General features: G+C 40.8%; 1 protein-coding gene across 1 annotated transcript; it reads left to right on the top strand.

The window, feature by feature from the left end:
• The first annotated feature begins 98 nt into the window (after positions 1-98).
• On the top strand, positions 99-11,572 carry LOC139373454 (uncharacterized). Its single transcript, XM_071113979.1, has 8 exons — positions 99-677; positions 4,596-4,798; positions 5,291-5,395; positions 5,476-5,568; positions 5,822-5,932; positions 6,081-6,204; positions 7,789-9,258; positions 9,445-11,572. The coding sequence occupies exons 1-8, from the start codon at positions 338-340 to the stop codon at positions 11,319-11,321; spliced, it is 4,323 nt and encodes a 1,440-aa protein (XP_070970080.1). The 5' UTR covers positions 99-337; the 3' UTR covers positions 11,322-11,572.
• The last annotated feature ends 2,299 nt before the right edge of the window (positions 11,573-13,871 follow it).

Here is a 13,871-nt window from a genome sequence, read left to right as displayed (position 1 = left end):
AAATTGAACTCCCGTGTGCAGACATTGATACAATCATCTGGACTGTTTTACAGAGACATTTAAATCAAACAGGATTCGGTAAATTAGTCCGTGTTCCTTTCCATTTCTTACATCTTTGGCAATATTCAGACACGCAGCACGACTGCAAAGAAGACCACCTGGAACTCAACCACGGGTCCTTGTAGATGACGTCAGCACGTCACGCCTGGAAGTAGCCAGCCAAAGAGGGAGTAGTCCACTGTTCAGGCGACCGAAGCGTTTGAATTTAGCTAGGTACTACCACTAATATTAACCTTGTACTATCTAACTTACTAGCTGCTGTAGGCGATTATCAACAATGTCACTGCCAGACGATGTTGGATGGACATGGTCCCCGGAGGAGACAAAGGCGCTGATCTCCGTATGGTCAAACGAACAGATTCTTCTGAAGATGGAGCAAACGTACAGAAACAAACATGTTTACAGCGAAATTTCGGAGCGGCTAAAGGACCTTGGTGTCAAACGGACGTGGAAGCAGTGTCAAAATAAGATGAAGGCCTTGAAGTGGAGATACAGAGAAACACTGAGGAACCCGAGCAGCAGCCGACCGTGTCCGTTCTTTTCTGAACTGCACGAATTTCTCGCCGCCATGCCTGACATGCCTGAGTCTAAGGAAACCGACGATGAGGAAGATAATGGTAAGCAAATTGAAATGAGTAGTTTTCAGTGTCGCTATTGATGTGAAAATATCTGATGTGATTGGTCAAAAGACCAATTGGTGTAAACCCAGTCACACAGATCATCGTTTTCAAGAGTTTAAGGATGCATTTAGATGGGCAGCCCAATTCAGCTATTTTTTTCCCCCACTAATTGATATTTTGACCAATCGCATCAACTCTTCTCACAGAAACTCTTTTACAGAACTAATCTGATTGGTTAAAAGACAATTAGTGAAAAATAAGATCAGAATTGGGCTGCCTGTCTAAAGATTGTAACCAGGCTTAATTGCGACCAGAAAAATGTTCAAAAGAGAGAGCAGAGCGCTGGCTGGAGGACAAGTTTAGTTGAAATGGGAATTCGTCCTCTGTCTTTCCCAATATCCCCCAGACAACACACACACACACACGCGTTGATAGGCACAGTGTGCAGCACCCCTGGATGGAGAACAGCTGGGGGAGTTTAAGTGCCTTGCTCAAGAAAAACTGGGCCCTGCTGTTATCAAAATACAATTCTGATCGGATTTGGCAAGGTGGGAAGGTTTAAAAAAAACTGTCTGAAAATCAAAGCTTCATTATGTTAAAAATACTGTAGTAAAGGTTAGTTGTTATATTGAGGAGTGTCAAATAAATGCATGTAAGCTATTATTTATTTATTTTAAATCGTAGTTACCTTCATTCATGTAGTTTACTAATTTCTGTTTCACTGACATTGTAGAAGTAGTAACAAACTGTCCAATAGATGGCAAGCTTCTAGGCTACTGTATGGAGTGAGATAGCTGCCAAAAGGTTGAACATGCACTACTGTTCAAAAGTTTGGGGTCACTTAGAAATGTCCTTGTTCTTGAAAGAAAAGCATTTTTTTTGTTCATTTAAAATAACATCAAATTTATCAGTAATACAGTGTAGACATTGTTGATGTTGTAAATTACTATTGTAGCTGACCTGTTGCACCCTCGACATCCACTGTGATTATTATTATTTGACCCTGCTGGTCACCTATGAACATTTGAACATCTTGGCCATGTTCTGTTAATCTCCACCCGGCACAGCCAGAAGAGGACTGGACACCCCTCATAGCCTGGTTCCTCTCTAGGTTTCTTCCTAGGTTCTGGCCTTTCTAGGGAGTTTTTCCTAGCCACCGTAGTTCTACACCTGCATTGCTTGCTGTTTGGAGTTTTAGGCTGGGTTTCTGTACAGCACTTTGAGATATCAGCTGATGTAAGAAGGGCTTTATAAATACATTTGATTGAAACAGCAGATTTTTAATGGAATATCTATATAGGTGTAGAGGCCCATTATCAGCAACCATCACTCCTGTGTTCCAATGGCACGTTGTGTTAGATAATCCAAGTTTAGCATTTTAAAAGGCTAATTGATCATTATAAAACACTTGCAATTATGTTAGCACAGCAGTTCTAATTAAAAAAGCAATACAACTGGCCTTTAGACTAGTTGAGTATCTGGAGCATCAGCACTTGTGGGTTTGATAACAGGCTCAAAAAGAACGTTCTTCTGAAACTCGGTAGTCTATTCTTGTTCTGAGAAATGAAGGCTATTCCATGCGAGAAATTGCCAAGAAACCGAAGATGGCATGCTCTGCACTTTATTTGGCTAGTAGGCAAATAGTCCTACATGAGGCTATAATGGCTCTATGATTGCATGCCTCCAGAAGGGGTGCTTTTCCTAAGGCGCATGGTGCTGTGGTGCTGCATGGAGATCACAAACTCTTCAACTGGGCAGCAGTGTGTCGATGGGGGGAGTAGCCTATACGGTGACTACCTAAGACCACTGCGACAGAGTTATTGTAAAGTGTGGGAATAAACTTATGCCAGACTACGTTTAACCTCTCCCGTGTTATTTTCAAAGTCCGTGTGTTCATTACCCGATTCATATAAATCATGTCAAATTATTTTAACTTCATATTAACCCCTCCTACAGAATATGCTTTGGCAAAATTTAAATTTAGTGATGAAATCAATATAAAAATAGTCTAATATATTTTGAGTAGCAAAGACTCTAGTGGCCATACATAACTCATAGATTCACCAAACATCTATTATTGTTCCATGTTTTATTATTCCTGGTAGATACTACTGGTTATGTTTTATTATTCCTGGTAGATACTACTGGTTATGATTTATTATTCCTGGTAGATACTACTGGTTATGTTTTATTATTCCTGGTAGATACTACTGGTTATGTTTTATTATTCCTGGTAGATACTACTGGTTATGATTTATTATTCCTGGTAGATACTACTGGTTATGATTTATTATTCCTGGTAGATACTACTGGTTATGTTTTATTATTCCTGGTAGATACTACTGGTTATGTTTTATTATTCCTGGTAGATACTACTGGTTATGATTCATTATTCCTGGTAGATACTACTGGTTATGATTCATTATTCCTGGTAGATACTACTGGTTATGATTCATTATTCCTGGTAGATACTACTGGTTATGTTTTATTATTCCTGGTAGATACTACTGGTTATGATTTATTATTCCTGGTAGATACTACTGGTTATGTTTTATTATTCCTGGTAGATACTACTGGTTATGTTTTATTATTCCTGGTAGATACTACTGGTTATGATTCATTATTCCTGGTAGATACTACTGGTTATGATTCATTATTCCTGGTAGATACTACTGGTTATGATTCATCATTCCTGGTAGATACTACTGGTTATGATTTATTATTCCTGGTAGATACTACTGGTTATGATTCATTATTCCTGGTAGATACTACTGGTTATGATTCATTATTCCTGGTAGATACTACTGGTTATGATTTATTATTCCTGGTAGATACTACTGGTTATGATTCATTATTCCTGGTAGATACTACTGGTTATGATTCATTATTCCTGGTAGATACTACTGGTTATGATTCATTATTCCTGGTAGATACTACTGGTTATGATTTATTATTCCTGGTAGATACTACTGGTTATGATTCATTATTCCTGGTAGATACTACTGGTTATGATTCATTATTCCTGGTAGATACTACTGGTTATGATTTATTATTCCTGGTAGATACTACTGGTTATGATTTATTATTCCTGGTAGATACTACTGGTTATGATTCATTATTCCTGGTAGATACTACTGGTTATGATTTATTATTCCTGGTAGATACTACTGGTTATGATTTATTATTCCTGGTAGATACTACTGGTTATGATTTATTATTCCTGGTAGATACTACTGGTTATGATTTATTATTCCTGGTAGATACTACTGGTTATGTTTTATTATTCCTGGTAGATACTACTGGTTATGATTCATTATTCCTGGTAGATACTACTGGTTATGTTTTATTATTCCTGGTAGATACTACTGGTTATGATTCATTATTCCTGGTAGATACTACTGGTTATGATTGCAAACAGAGCCCAGAGAATGGGGTGGTGCAATACTGGATTATTCATATTTTGATAAGGTGCATGCATGGGTATGTCTACGTAATTTTTTAATACGGTGTTATGCTTGTTCGCGTGTGTTATGTTTGTTCGCGTAGCACCCCTCACAGACCGTTTGGTGTACGTTTTTTGTTGTTGTTGGTGAGACGAAACTGCCCAAACTCTGAAAGGTATTATTGTATATGTCAGAATTGCAACACAAGATTTGTTCAAGCCTGCAATGTTAGTCTGTAATCGTAACATGGTGTTTGTATGTTCACAGATAACAAAATTACGTTTCACGCATGGCTTTTCTTACGATCCTAACGATACATACGCTCAACCTTTTGGCAGGTATTTCGCTCCATACTACTGCCACCCACATTAGGCTACTCAGCAACAGAGCCACATGACATGTAAAAGTCCGATAGTCCGCAATCGCAATAAAGGTGGCTTGGAACGTCAACAAAGCGTTTCTTTCCTACCAGGTCTTCCTCTTCCTCTGTCGTCTCTGCGTCTTCTGGTTCCTCCATTGCGGCTGGTGTCTGCAGCTCTATGGCAAGTTGTTCAGCGTAGAGACACAATGGACTACGGGTTGGTGGAGGAGTTTGTGACCACTGTGTTGGAAATAACCCCTGATCTGATGAGTTACAGAGAGAAAGTCCAGCTCGTCATGGGACTGCGGGCACAGGTGAGAAATTAAGAGGGGGTGTGGTTGAGGTAGGAAGTTGGGTGACATTGTCCGCATGTAGGGTTCCCTTGTGAAAGAGACCTTGGTTTCAATGGGACTCCCCATAAAGGTAAAAATAGAGAATCACATCAGTTTATTGGTTTAAGGGCCCCTAAAACTAGACCATATTTTTGGTACTAAGTGGAGGTATGCCATATAACTGATTTTACAATGGGTTCTGCAGCATGAAGGTTCCACGTAACCAATCATTTTTGCTGCTCTCTCTGATCATGCTCTCTGTCACAGTTTCTGTGTAAGCCAAACAGCTATGGTCTTTTCACGAAAACAAGCGCCCCTGCGGGCGTAGCCAGTATGGCGACTGAGTGACATGGCTTCACTTGATACAGGCTTTGACTTTATAGTATATAGCACATACTAGAACATTCCTATATCGTACTCACTGCCAGATTGGTTTGCGTCCAAAATGTTTCAGTGTTACCTGTTTGTTGACAGCTGGTTCTGGAGTTGTGTCGCTCTGATCATTCAGCCGACCCGGAGACCATCCAGCCACACCTGAGCAGGATGAGGACCTGCATCATCACTCATAGAGAAAAGGAGGTGAGTGCCAGTCTGTGATCAAGACTTGAACTCTGCCGGCCAGGTTAATTGACCTACTGTGTTATGTATACTTTCTGTAGATAGATACAGAGGTGGAGGCATCAGAGTCAAACTTCTTGGAACTTGTCCAAACTCTCCTCGATGACCCACTTGAGAGGGAACACTTCTTCCAGGTTGGTGTGAGAACAATATTTCTGCTAAACTGACATTGACATCTAGGAGTTAAACTGAACAGCAGTGCATGCACAATCTATTCCATATCCTATTCCATTGAAATCCTTGTTACTGGCTTACTCCGTACTGCTGAACCTCAGCTTGCATTAGCTAATATTGAGTTGACTTGTATAGTTACTAATTATGTCAATAGGATACCTCACACTCAATTAAGAATGCATTTATTTAATCTGTTATACTCGACTCTTCTAGGAAGTTTTTCCAGAGGAATTTGGCCCCATGTATGACACGGCACTGCAGACTCTGATGTGGGAGTTCCTCTCCAGGCTGGATAAACTGCTCCCAACACCAACATTTCAACAGGTATGAGCAATTTGGGAAGAGCTGGCGGTGTCAGCCTTGGCTGATTTTTTTTTGAATTGATGTCATATTGCTGAGTGTACCATACATTCTTGTTGTTATTTGGTCAATTGAATTTGTTGCACATTTTAAAACCACCTCCCGTTCTCAGACTGCATCCTGGCTCAGACCTGCCCCCTCTATGCTGAAGGAGTGTGCACAGTCTGTGACTCAACCTCAGCCTTTGAAGACTCTCCTCCAACACCACAGATGCCATTGCCATTTGTTCACTAATGGTAGGCTTTTTTTTTCCCAGCTCTGTTTTCATAAGTGGAAAATAAACGTATTACATTTAAACCTGCTACACTGGACGGGAACGTTTGCAGAGATGCTCCCATTGTTTGACAGGAAACCTGGGCATATGCTATGGGTGACGCTCTGTTTCTATTTTCAAGGTATCGATTTGGTAAACATCTGAGGGATAGGGCTGGAGAAATGTAACCACTTATATTCGTACACGACGCTATGGATGCAAGGACTGACCATCCATGATTCCAAAATTAGAATTTTAACCATGTTGAGGCTATAAAGTGTTTGTTTACAAGTATGTTTACAAATAATGGATTAAAACAAGCATATACAGTGCATTCGGAAAGTATTCAGACCCCTTGACTTTTTAAGCATTTTGTTACGTTACAGCCGTATTCTAAAATGTATTGAATCGTTTTTTTTCTCATGAATCTACACACAATACCCCATAATGACAAAGCAATAACATTCCTTTAGACTCTTCCTAGAGCTGGCCGCCCGGCCAAACTGAGCAATCAGGGGAGAAGGGCCTTGGACAGGAAGGTGACCAAGAACCCGATGGTCTCTCTGACAGAGCTCCAGAGTTCCTCTGTGGAGATGGGAGAACCATCTAGAAGGACAACCACCTCTGCAGCACTCCACCAATAAGGCCTTTATGGTAGAGTGGCCAGACGGAAGCCACTTCTCAGTAAAAGGCACAGGACAGCCCGCTTGGAGTTTGCCAAAAGTCACCTAAAGACTGACTATGAGAAACCAGATTATCTGGCCTGATGAAACCAAGTTTGAACTCTTTGGCCTGAATACTAGGTGTCACATCTGGAGGAAACCTTGCATCCTTTTTTTCAGCTGCAGGGACTGGGAGACTGGTCCGTATCAAGGGAAAGATGAACAGAGCAAAGTACAGAGAAATCCTTGATGTTAACCTGCTCAGGACCTCAGGCTGGGGTGAAGTTCACCTTCCAACAGGACAGTGATCCTAAGTACACAGCCAAGACTACACAGGAGTGGCTTCAGGACAAGTCTCTAAATGTTATTGAGTGGCCCAGCCAGAGCCCAGATTTGAACCCGATCGAACATCTCTTGAGAGACCTGAAAATAGCTGTGCAGCAATGCTCCCCATCCAACCTGACAGCTTGAGAGGATCTGCAGAGAAGAATGGGAGAAACTCTCCAAATACAGGTGTGCCAAGCTTGTAGCATAATACCCAAGAAGACTTGAGGCTGTAATCGCTGCCAAAGGTGCTTCAACAAAGTACTGAGTAAATGGTCTGAATACTAATGTAAATGTAATATTTCAGTTTTTAGTTTTTTTTTATATGCTTGCAGAAATTTCTAAAAACCTGTTTTTGCTTTGTCATATTTTGGTATAGTGTTTTAGATTGATTAGGAAAAAACAATTTGATACATTTTAGAAGAAGGCTGTAACATAACAAAATATGCAAAAAGTCAAGGGGTCTGAATACCTTCCGAGTACAATGTATATTCTTCAAGAATCAATGAGTATATATCATTAAAGTCACAGGAAGACAAAATATTTGATTGTTTTCTCTCTTCTTTTTTTCAATGTTTCAGGTTGTGCTGATGATCGCATCCTCTCTTCACTGTCTCACACGTTCTCGGAGAGGGTGGAAATGGACATTGATGAAGCACGCTCACATAGCCAGTCTGTAGCCACATGTGCACCCAGAAAAGAGAGGGACACTTTGATAGAGCAAGATCATGCAGAGAAGGAGCTGGGGAAGAGTTTGGACACGGTTAAGAAGACAGTGGAAATGACGGATAGAAGGAACGAAGAATGGGGAGAGAAGAACTATGAGGAGAGACTGCAACATCAGTTGGCTTATAATGTTTTACAGGTCAAGATTGTAGATGGAGAAGACATGTCCTCAACGTCATCGATGACAGCAGACGACGTCGGATGGACCTGCTGGACCCCCGATGAGACAATGGTGCTCATCTCTGTATGGTCAGATGAACAGATTCTTCATAAAATGGAGCAAAGTTATAGAAAAAAACATGTGTACAGAGAAATTTCGGAGTGTTTAAAGGAGCTTGGTGTCAAAAAGACGACGAAGCAGTGCCACAATAAGATAAAAGCCTTGAAGTGGAGATACAGAGAAACACTGAGGAACCCGAGCAGCCGACCGTGTCCGTTCTTTTCTCAACTGCACAAATTTCTCGCCGCCATGCCTGACATGCCTGGGCCCAAGGAAACTGTCAAGGTTTCCGATGAAGTCGTGTCTTTGAATCAGGATGAAGGGCCCGTGGATGTCGAGTCGGAGCATCTAAATGAGGAAATGGTTTCTAGAAAAGGGAAAGACGAGACCCTCACCAAAACGCAAACAGAAGAGGGAAAGAGGGATGATGCTTTTTGCAGCCCTCAAAGTGACAGCAAGATGAAAATCCCCCCCAGAAAACTTTGCAAACAGATGGTTGAAGATATGTCCTCAACAACATTGGTAGACAATGATACACGGACCTGGACCCTGGAGGGGACGAAAGCACTGATCTCTGTATGGTCAAACAAACAGGTTCTTCAGATGATGGAGCAGAGTTACCGAAAGAAACACGCGTACAGTGAAGTTTCAGAGCGGCTAAAGAACATTGGCATCAAAAGGACGTGGAAGCAGTGCCAATCAAAGATGAAGCACATGAAGCACAGCTACAGACAAGCACTGAGGAACCCAAGCAGTAGTGGCCGAGCGACCTGTCCGTTCTTTTCTGAACTGCACACCTTTCTCGCCGCCATGCCTGACATGCCTGGGCCCAAGGAAACTGTCAAGGTTTCAGATGAAGTCATGTCTTCAGATCAGGATGAAGGGCCTTCTGTGGATGTCGAGTCGGAGCATCTAAATGAGGAAATGGTTTCTAGAAAAGGGAAAGACGAGACGCCCACCAGAGAGCCAACGGAAGAGAGAAAGAGGGATGAAAGTGACAGCCAAATTAATATTGGAAGAAAACGGGCAGTTGAAGATGTGTCTGATTTGGAACTTCAGCCCGTAGTGCCGCAAACCCAAGTTGATGACAACGGTCTTGTGACAGGTGAGTAAAACATTTGTATATTTTTAAACAATATATTTATGACGTATGGCAGTTGTGTGTGTGTGTGTGTAGAATTAATTCCATGGTTTAAGTTAGGGGTATGTCAGTTGTGTGTGTGAAATAACTGGGTTGAGAGTGACATCTCTGTGTTCTTTAACAATGGTACTTCTCTCCTCTCAACACCAGGTGGTGATCCTCGTCCTGCTTCCCATACCACGGGGCAGTTTTCTAAAAGAAGCAAACGCGCCAAAATATGCTCCTTATGTGGGAAGAGTTTTGTTGAAGCAAAGGATTTGACAACACACATGAGATCTCACACTGACCAGAGCCCTCACCAGTGCACCCAGTGTGGGGAAGGCTTTGACCATCTCGACGACTTACAAAAACATTGGCAGAATGATTGTGAGGAGATGATGAAACAGGAGGTCAATGAACATCAGCATGGAAAGGACAGGATCTCGGGAGAGTCCAGTAATGCAAGTACTGATCCAAACACATGCCATCTAAGCCATGAGACTTTTCAAGTTCAGTATATGTTGAGAAGGCATCTTATTGTGTTTCACAAAGGCAGAAGACTTTTTAAGTGTCCTCTTTGTCTGAAGGCTTTTGCCTTCCTTAGTGCTTTGAAGAAACACCAGAGTAACAAAAGAGGTTGTCCTACAAGTGAAGCTGTCAAAAAAGGGAAGGAGTTAGGGTCAAATAACCCTTCTGCACGCATAACTCCAGGACGTCCCTTAAATACAAATAATTCCAAAACGTGCCCTGTATGCCATGCAACTTTTTCACAAACGTCTAGTTTGAAAAGACACTATTTTTACCATCATGCCCCAGACAAAAGCCGCTTCAAGTGTCCCCGATGTTTGAAGGCTTTTGTATCCCACAGTCAAAGGAAGAGACACCAGCAGAGCAAAAGAGGTTGTCGGTTAGATAGAAGTCACAAAAATGGGAGTAGGCCAGCATGGTCGACGACTCTTAGGGAAAAGAAAAATGAGATTCCTCAACCGTCCAGTACAGCAATCCAGGAACCAACAACCTCTCAAGTTCCCACCACTACAGCACAGTCCTCTAATAAAAAGACAATTCCCAAAGCATGTCCCGTATGCCAGAAGACTTTTAAATTTGAAGCAACCATGGTAAGGCACATTGCTTCTCACCAAAAGGAAAGTCTCAACAAGTGCCCTGACATCTTGAAGTGCACCTTTTGTGAAGAGATCTTTTCACAGGGCATGGACCTGAAGAGCCACTACAGTCGTACTCATCAATTTACGGGACCGTTCCCATGCCCTTCTTGTCAGAAGACTTTTGTTTCGTTAACTGAGCTGCGCTTACATCAGAGAAATGAGTCCACTCCTTACCAATGCTCTGTGTGCCAGCGATTATTCCGAACACAGTATACCCTGACTATTCACGAGCGAATTCACACAGGGGAGAAACCATTCCTCTGCGCCGAGTGTGGAAAGGGTTTCCGGAGTGAAAAACTACTACAATCACACTCTAAGAGTCATGTTGAGGGAAAACCCCACTCTTGCTCCACTTGTGGGAAAAGGTTCCAGAGAAGAGAGCTATTGAAACAACACATGTTACATCACAAAGATGCGGCTTTCATCTGCCCAGACTGTGGGAAGAAGTTTTTTCAGTTGGTATGGTTAAGAAGGCATATGTTAATCCACACTGGCGAGAGACCGTTCCTCTGTGATCTCTGCGGGAAAGGTTTCAAATCTACAGCTGAATTGAGGATACACACCCGGACACACACTGGAGAACGGCCATTCAAGTGCCAAGAGTGTGGAAAAGGTTGTAGGCAGAAGAGTGAGCTGCAGGAGCATCTACGGAGACACACAGGGGAGCGGCCGTATCCGTGCCCCGTATGCGATAAACGCTTTTATGTCAGCAAAGATAGAAAACGACATATGCTCATCCATACTGGAGAGAAGCCGTTCAAATGTCAAGTGTGTGGCATGGCGTTCAACCGTAGAACACTTTTGAGGGTACACCAAAAAAACAAGTTGTGTTTATATAGCCATACAAGTCATTATACCCCACTACATTACACATCATTGTAATGTTGGGGATTTGTGGTCCTCGATCAGTGTTTGGATTCATTAAAGTAATCTGTTATATATTGCTCATTACATTTGAGAAAAGTAATTGTTACGTTACATATTACTCGTCATCATATGAGCGAAGCCCCACCGAGGCGCTATGCTCGGTGCTGAATCCTTCATTCACAATTGGCAATTGATAGCCTAATATTGTCATCCATCAGACTATTGTGATTTTAATCTGGTCTGTAGGCGACATCTATTATATGTGTGAAATTAGTTTTGATCTGGGGGGGGGGGGGGGGGGAATATATGTCCTCCTAAAACAGGGTAATGAGAAATTCAAACTACAGTGGGGTCTGAAATTGACACGCTTGATAAAGATGAGCAAAAATGTCACAAATATTTGAAATACTGAGCTATATTGTATGTTAAAAAAAAAAAAGGGAAATATTATTTTATACTAATACAATTGCTCAGATGAAGAGATTTTGTTGAACAATTATTTTATTTTATTATTTAAAGGTAGGGATCAAAATGAATGCCTCACGTTCATTCCAGATCCTTGATATCCTTCGTCTGCGTTTATGGACCGCCCTCTTCAGTTCAAAGGTTAGGTTTTCAATGGGTTTCAATTGCAAAATGGCATCATACTTGGAAAGATGGTTTAATCTGTGGACATTTGAGGTTTGAAGAATGATTGATGGATTGGCCACTGCGGGTGATAATCCAGCATTTGCAGAAAGAGAAAATTAGGAGTGTACAGGCCAGTACCAGTCAAAAGTTTGGACACACCTACTCATTTAAGGATTTTTCTTTATTTGAACTATTTTCTACATTGTAGAATAATAGTGAAGACATCTATTTTTACTCACATGTACGGTACAAATTATACATACTGTACAAGTCAAGTTTGGACACACCTACTCATTTAAGGGTTTTTCTATATTTTTTACTATTTTCTACATTGTAAAACTAGACATTGACATCAACTATGAAATAACACATATGGAATCATGTAGGAACCAGCCAAGAGTGCAAAGCAAAGGGTGGCTACTTTGAAGGATCTCAAAAATAAAATATTTAGATTTAACACTTTTTTGGTTACTACATGATTCCATATATGTTATTTCATAGTTTTGATGTCTTGTCTTACAATGTAGAAATAGGAAAAATAAAGAAAAATCCTTGTGTCCAAACTTTTGACTGGTACTGTATGTATAACTATTTAACTGCATGTACTGTACATGTGAGTAAAAATAGCTGTTAGTAGAATTATGGTTGTCCATTAGTTTAGTACAATCAGGAGTGGTGGTGGGGGAATAAACTAAAGGGGATTAGAAATTATGCAAATAATTACATTTATATAATTAGGAATTTGAATACTAGAATGTTCATGAACCTTCTTATGATGGTGCAAAGGTCAGTCATATTGGTCAGGGAGTTTGTCAACATGGTTTGCCAGTGCTGTAGCAAGATATTGTGAAGAATTTACCTGCACTGTATTTTTGTTAGCTAGCAAGACAGTTTTAGAGGAATGACTCCATTTTTTTTATTTTTTATTAACCGTAAATATGCCAACATTCCATTAAAACAATTTAGTCAATCCACAGCCATACACTGTCTCAAATCAGTTGATAGGATTTAAGCCGAAACCACACAGAGCAACGGTGTCAATTTGCTTGCGAGAGTAGAGCGCGTGAATTCCATAATAAACGGTTGTATTTTTATGTTAGCTATGTAGCCCTTGTCCATTCTTGTTGTGTTCCTTTTTGACTCACTTTATATGTCCTACGGGAGCCACTGTATCGGCCTCCTGTTATGTTGGGTCACAAGGAGAGTTGTAGCTACCCTACTGTAGCGGTTTATATAAAGAATTTAGCTAGTCTCATTCTTTCTACATAACAGTATTCTCTCTTGGACAGAGTTCATTCAGTTTCCCAGCCATAGCCTGCCTAGGCTATATGCCTGTGTTGAAATTAACACAGGCATAAAGTTATTGTTTTCAAATATGTATTATTGACACTTGCAGCTAAACTTAACACAAAATAGACACTTGACTATAATTGTTAATTCCTGACATGTACACCGTTTTATTTTCTGGCAATTTATCTGCTCACGTTACCAGCATTGCCCTGTGTAGCCGCGAGAAAAATTAACGTGCTTTCTAACTTGAAACACATGATGCCGTTGACGGTGTTGACGCTCGCGACCCATCTGTATTCTCTCATTCCTGCTTGTAAAAAATAAAAATGCTTTTCGTTTGATTTGGGCTTGACAAGTAGTAAATGCAACACCTACTGATATTGTATCATATAATGGCACTCACAGCTTTCCAAGAACAAATCTGATATTTATACAGAAAATATGTATAAAATTCATATAAACTGTATTTATTAGATGACAATATTTTAGGGTGACTAAAATCCCATTACACAATTTATGACATCACATGCTTTTTATTTTCCTACATATGTAAAAGCAGGAAATGCATCACCTATGCCTTTACTGCCATTCATTCCAATTAGACTGGTTTTGGATTTCTCCCTGACCAAGATGGCTGCCATTTTG

The sequence above is a fragment of the Oncorhynchus clarkii genome, chromosome 18 (genome assembly GCF_045791955.1).
Source record: "Oncorhynchus clarkii lewisi isolate Uvic-CL-2024 chromosome 18, UVic_Ocla_1.0, whole genome shotgun sequence".
Lineage (NCBI taxonomy): Eukaryota > Metazoa > Chordata > Actinopteri > Salmoniformes > Salmonidae > Oncorhynchus > Oncorhynchus clarkii.
This window is presented reverse-complemented; position numbering and strand designations above follow the sequence as displayed.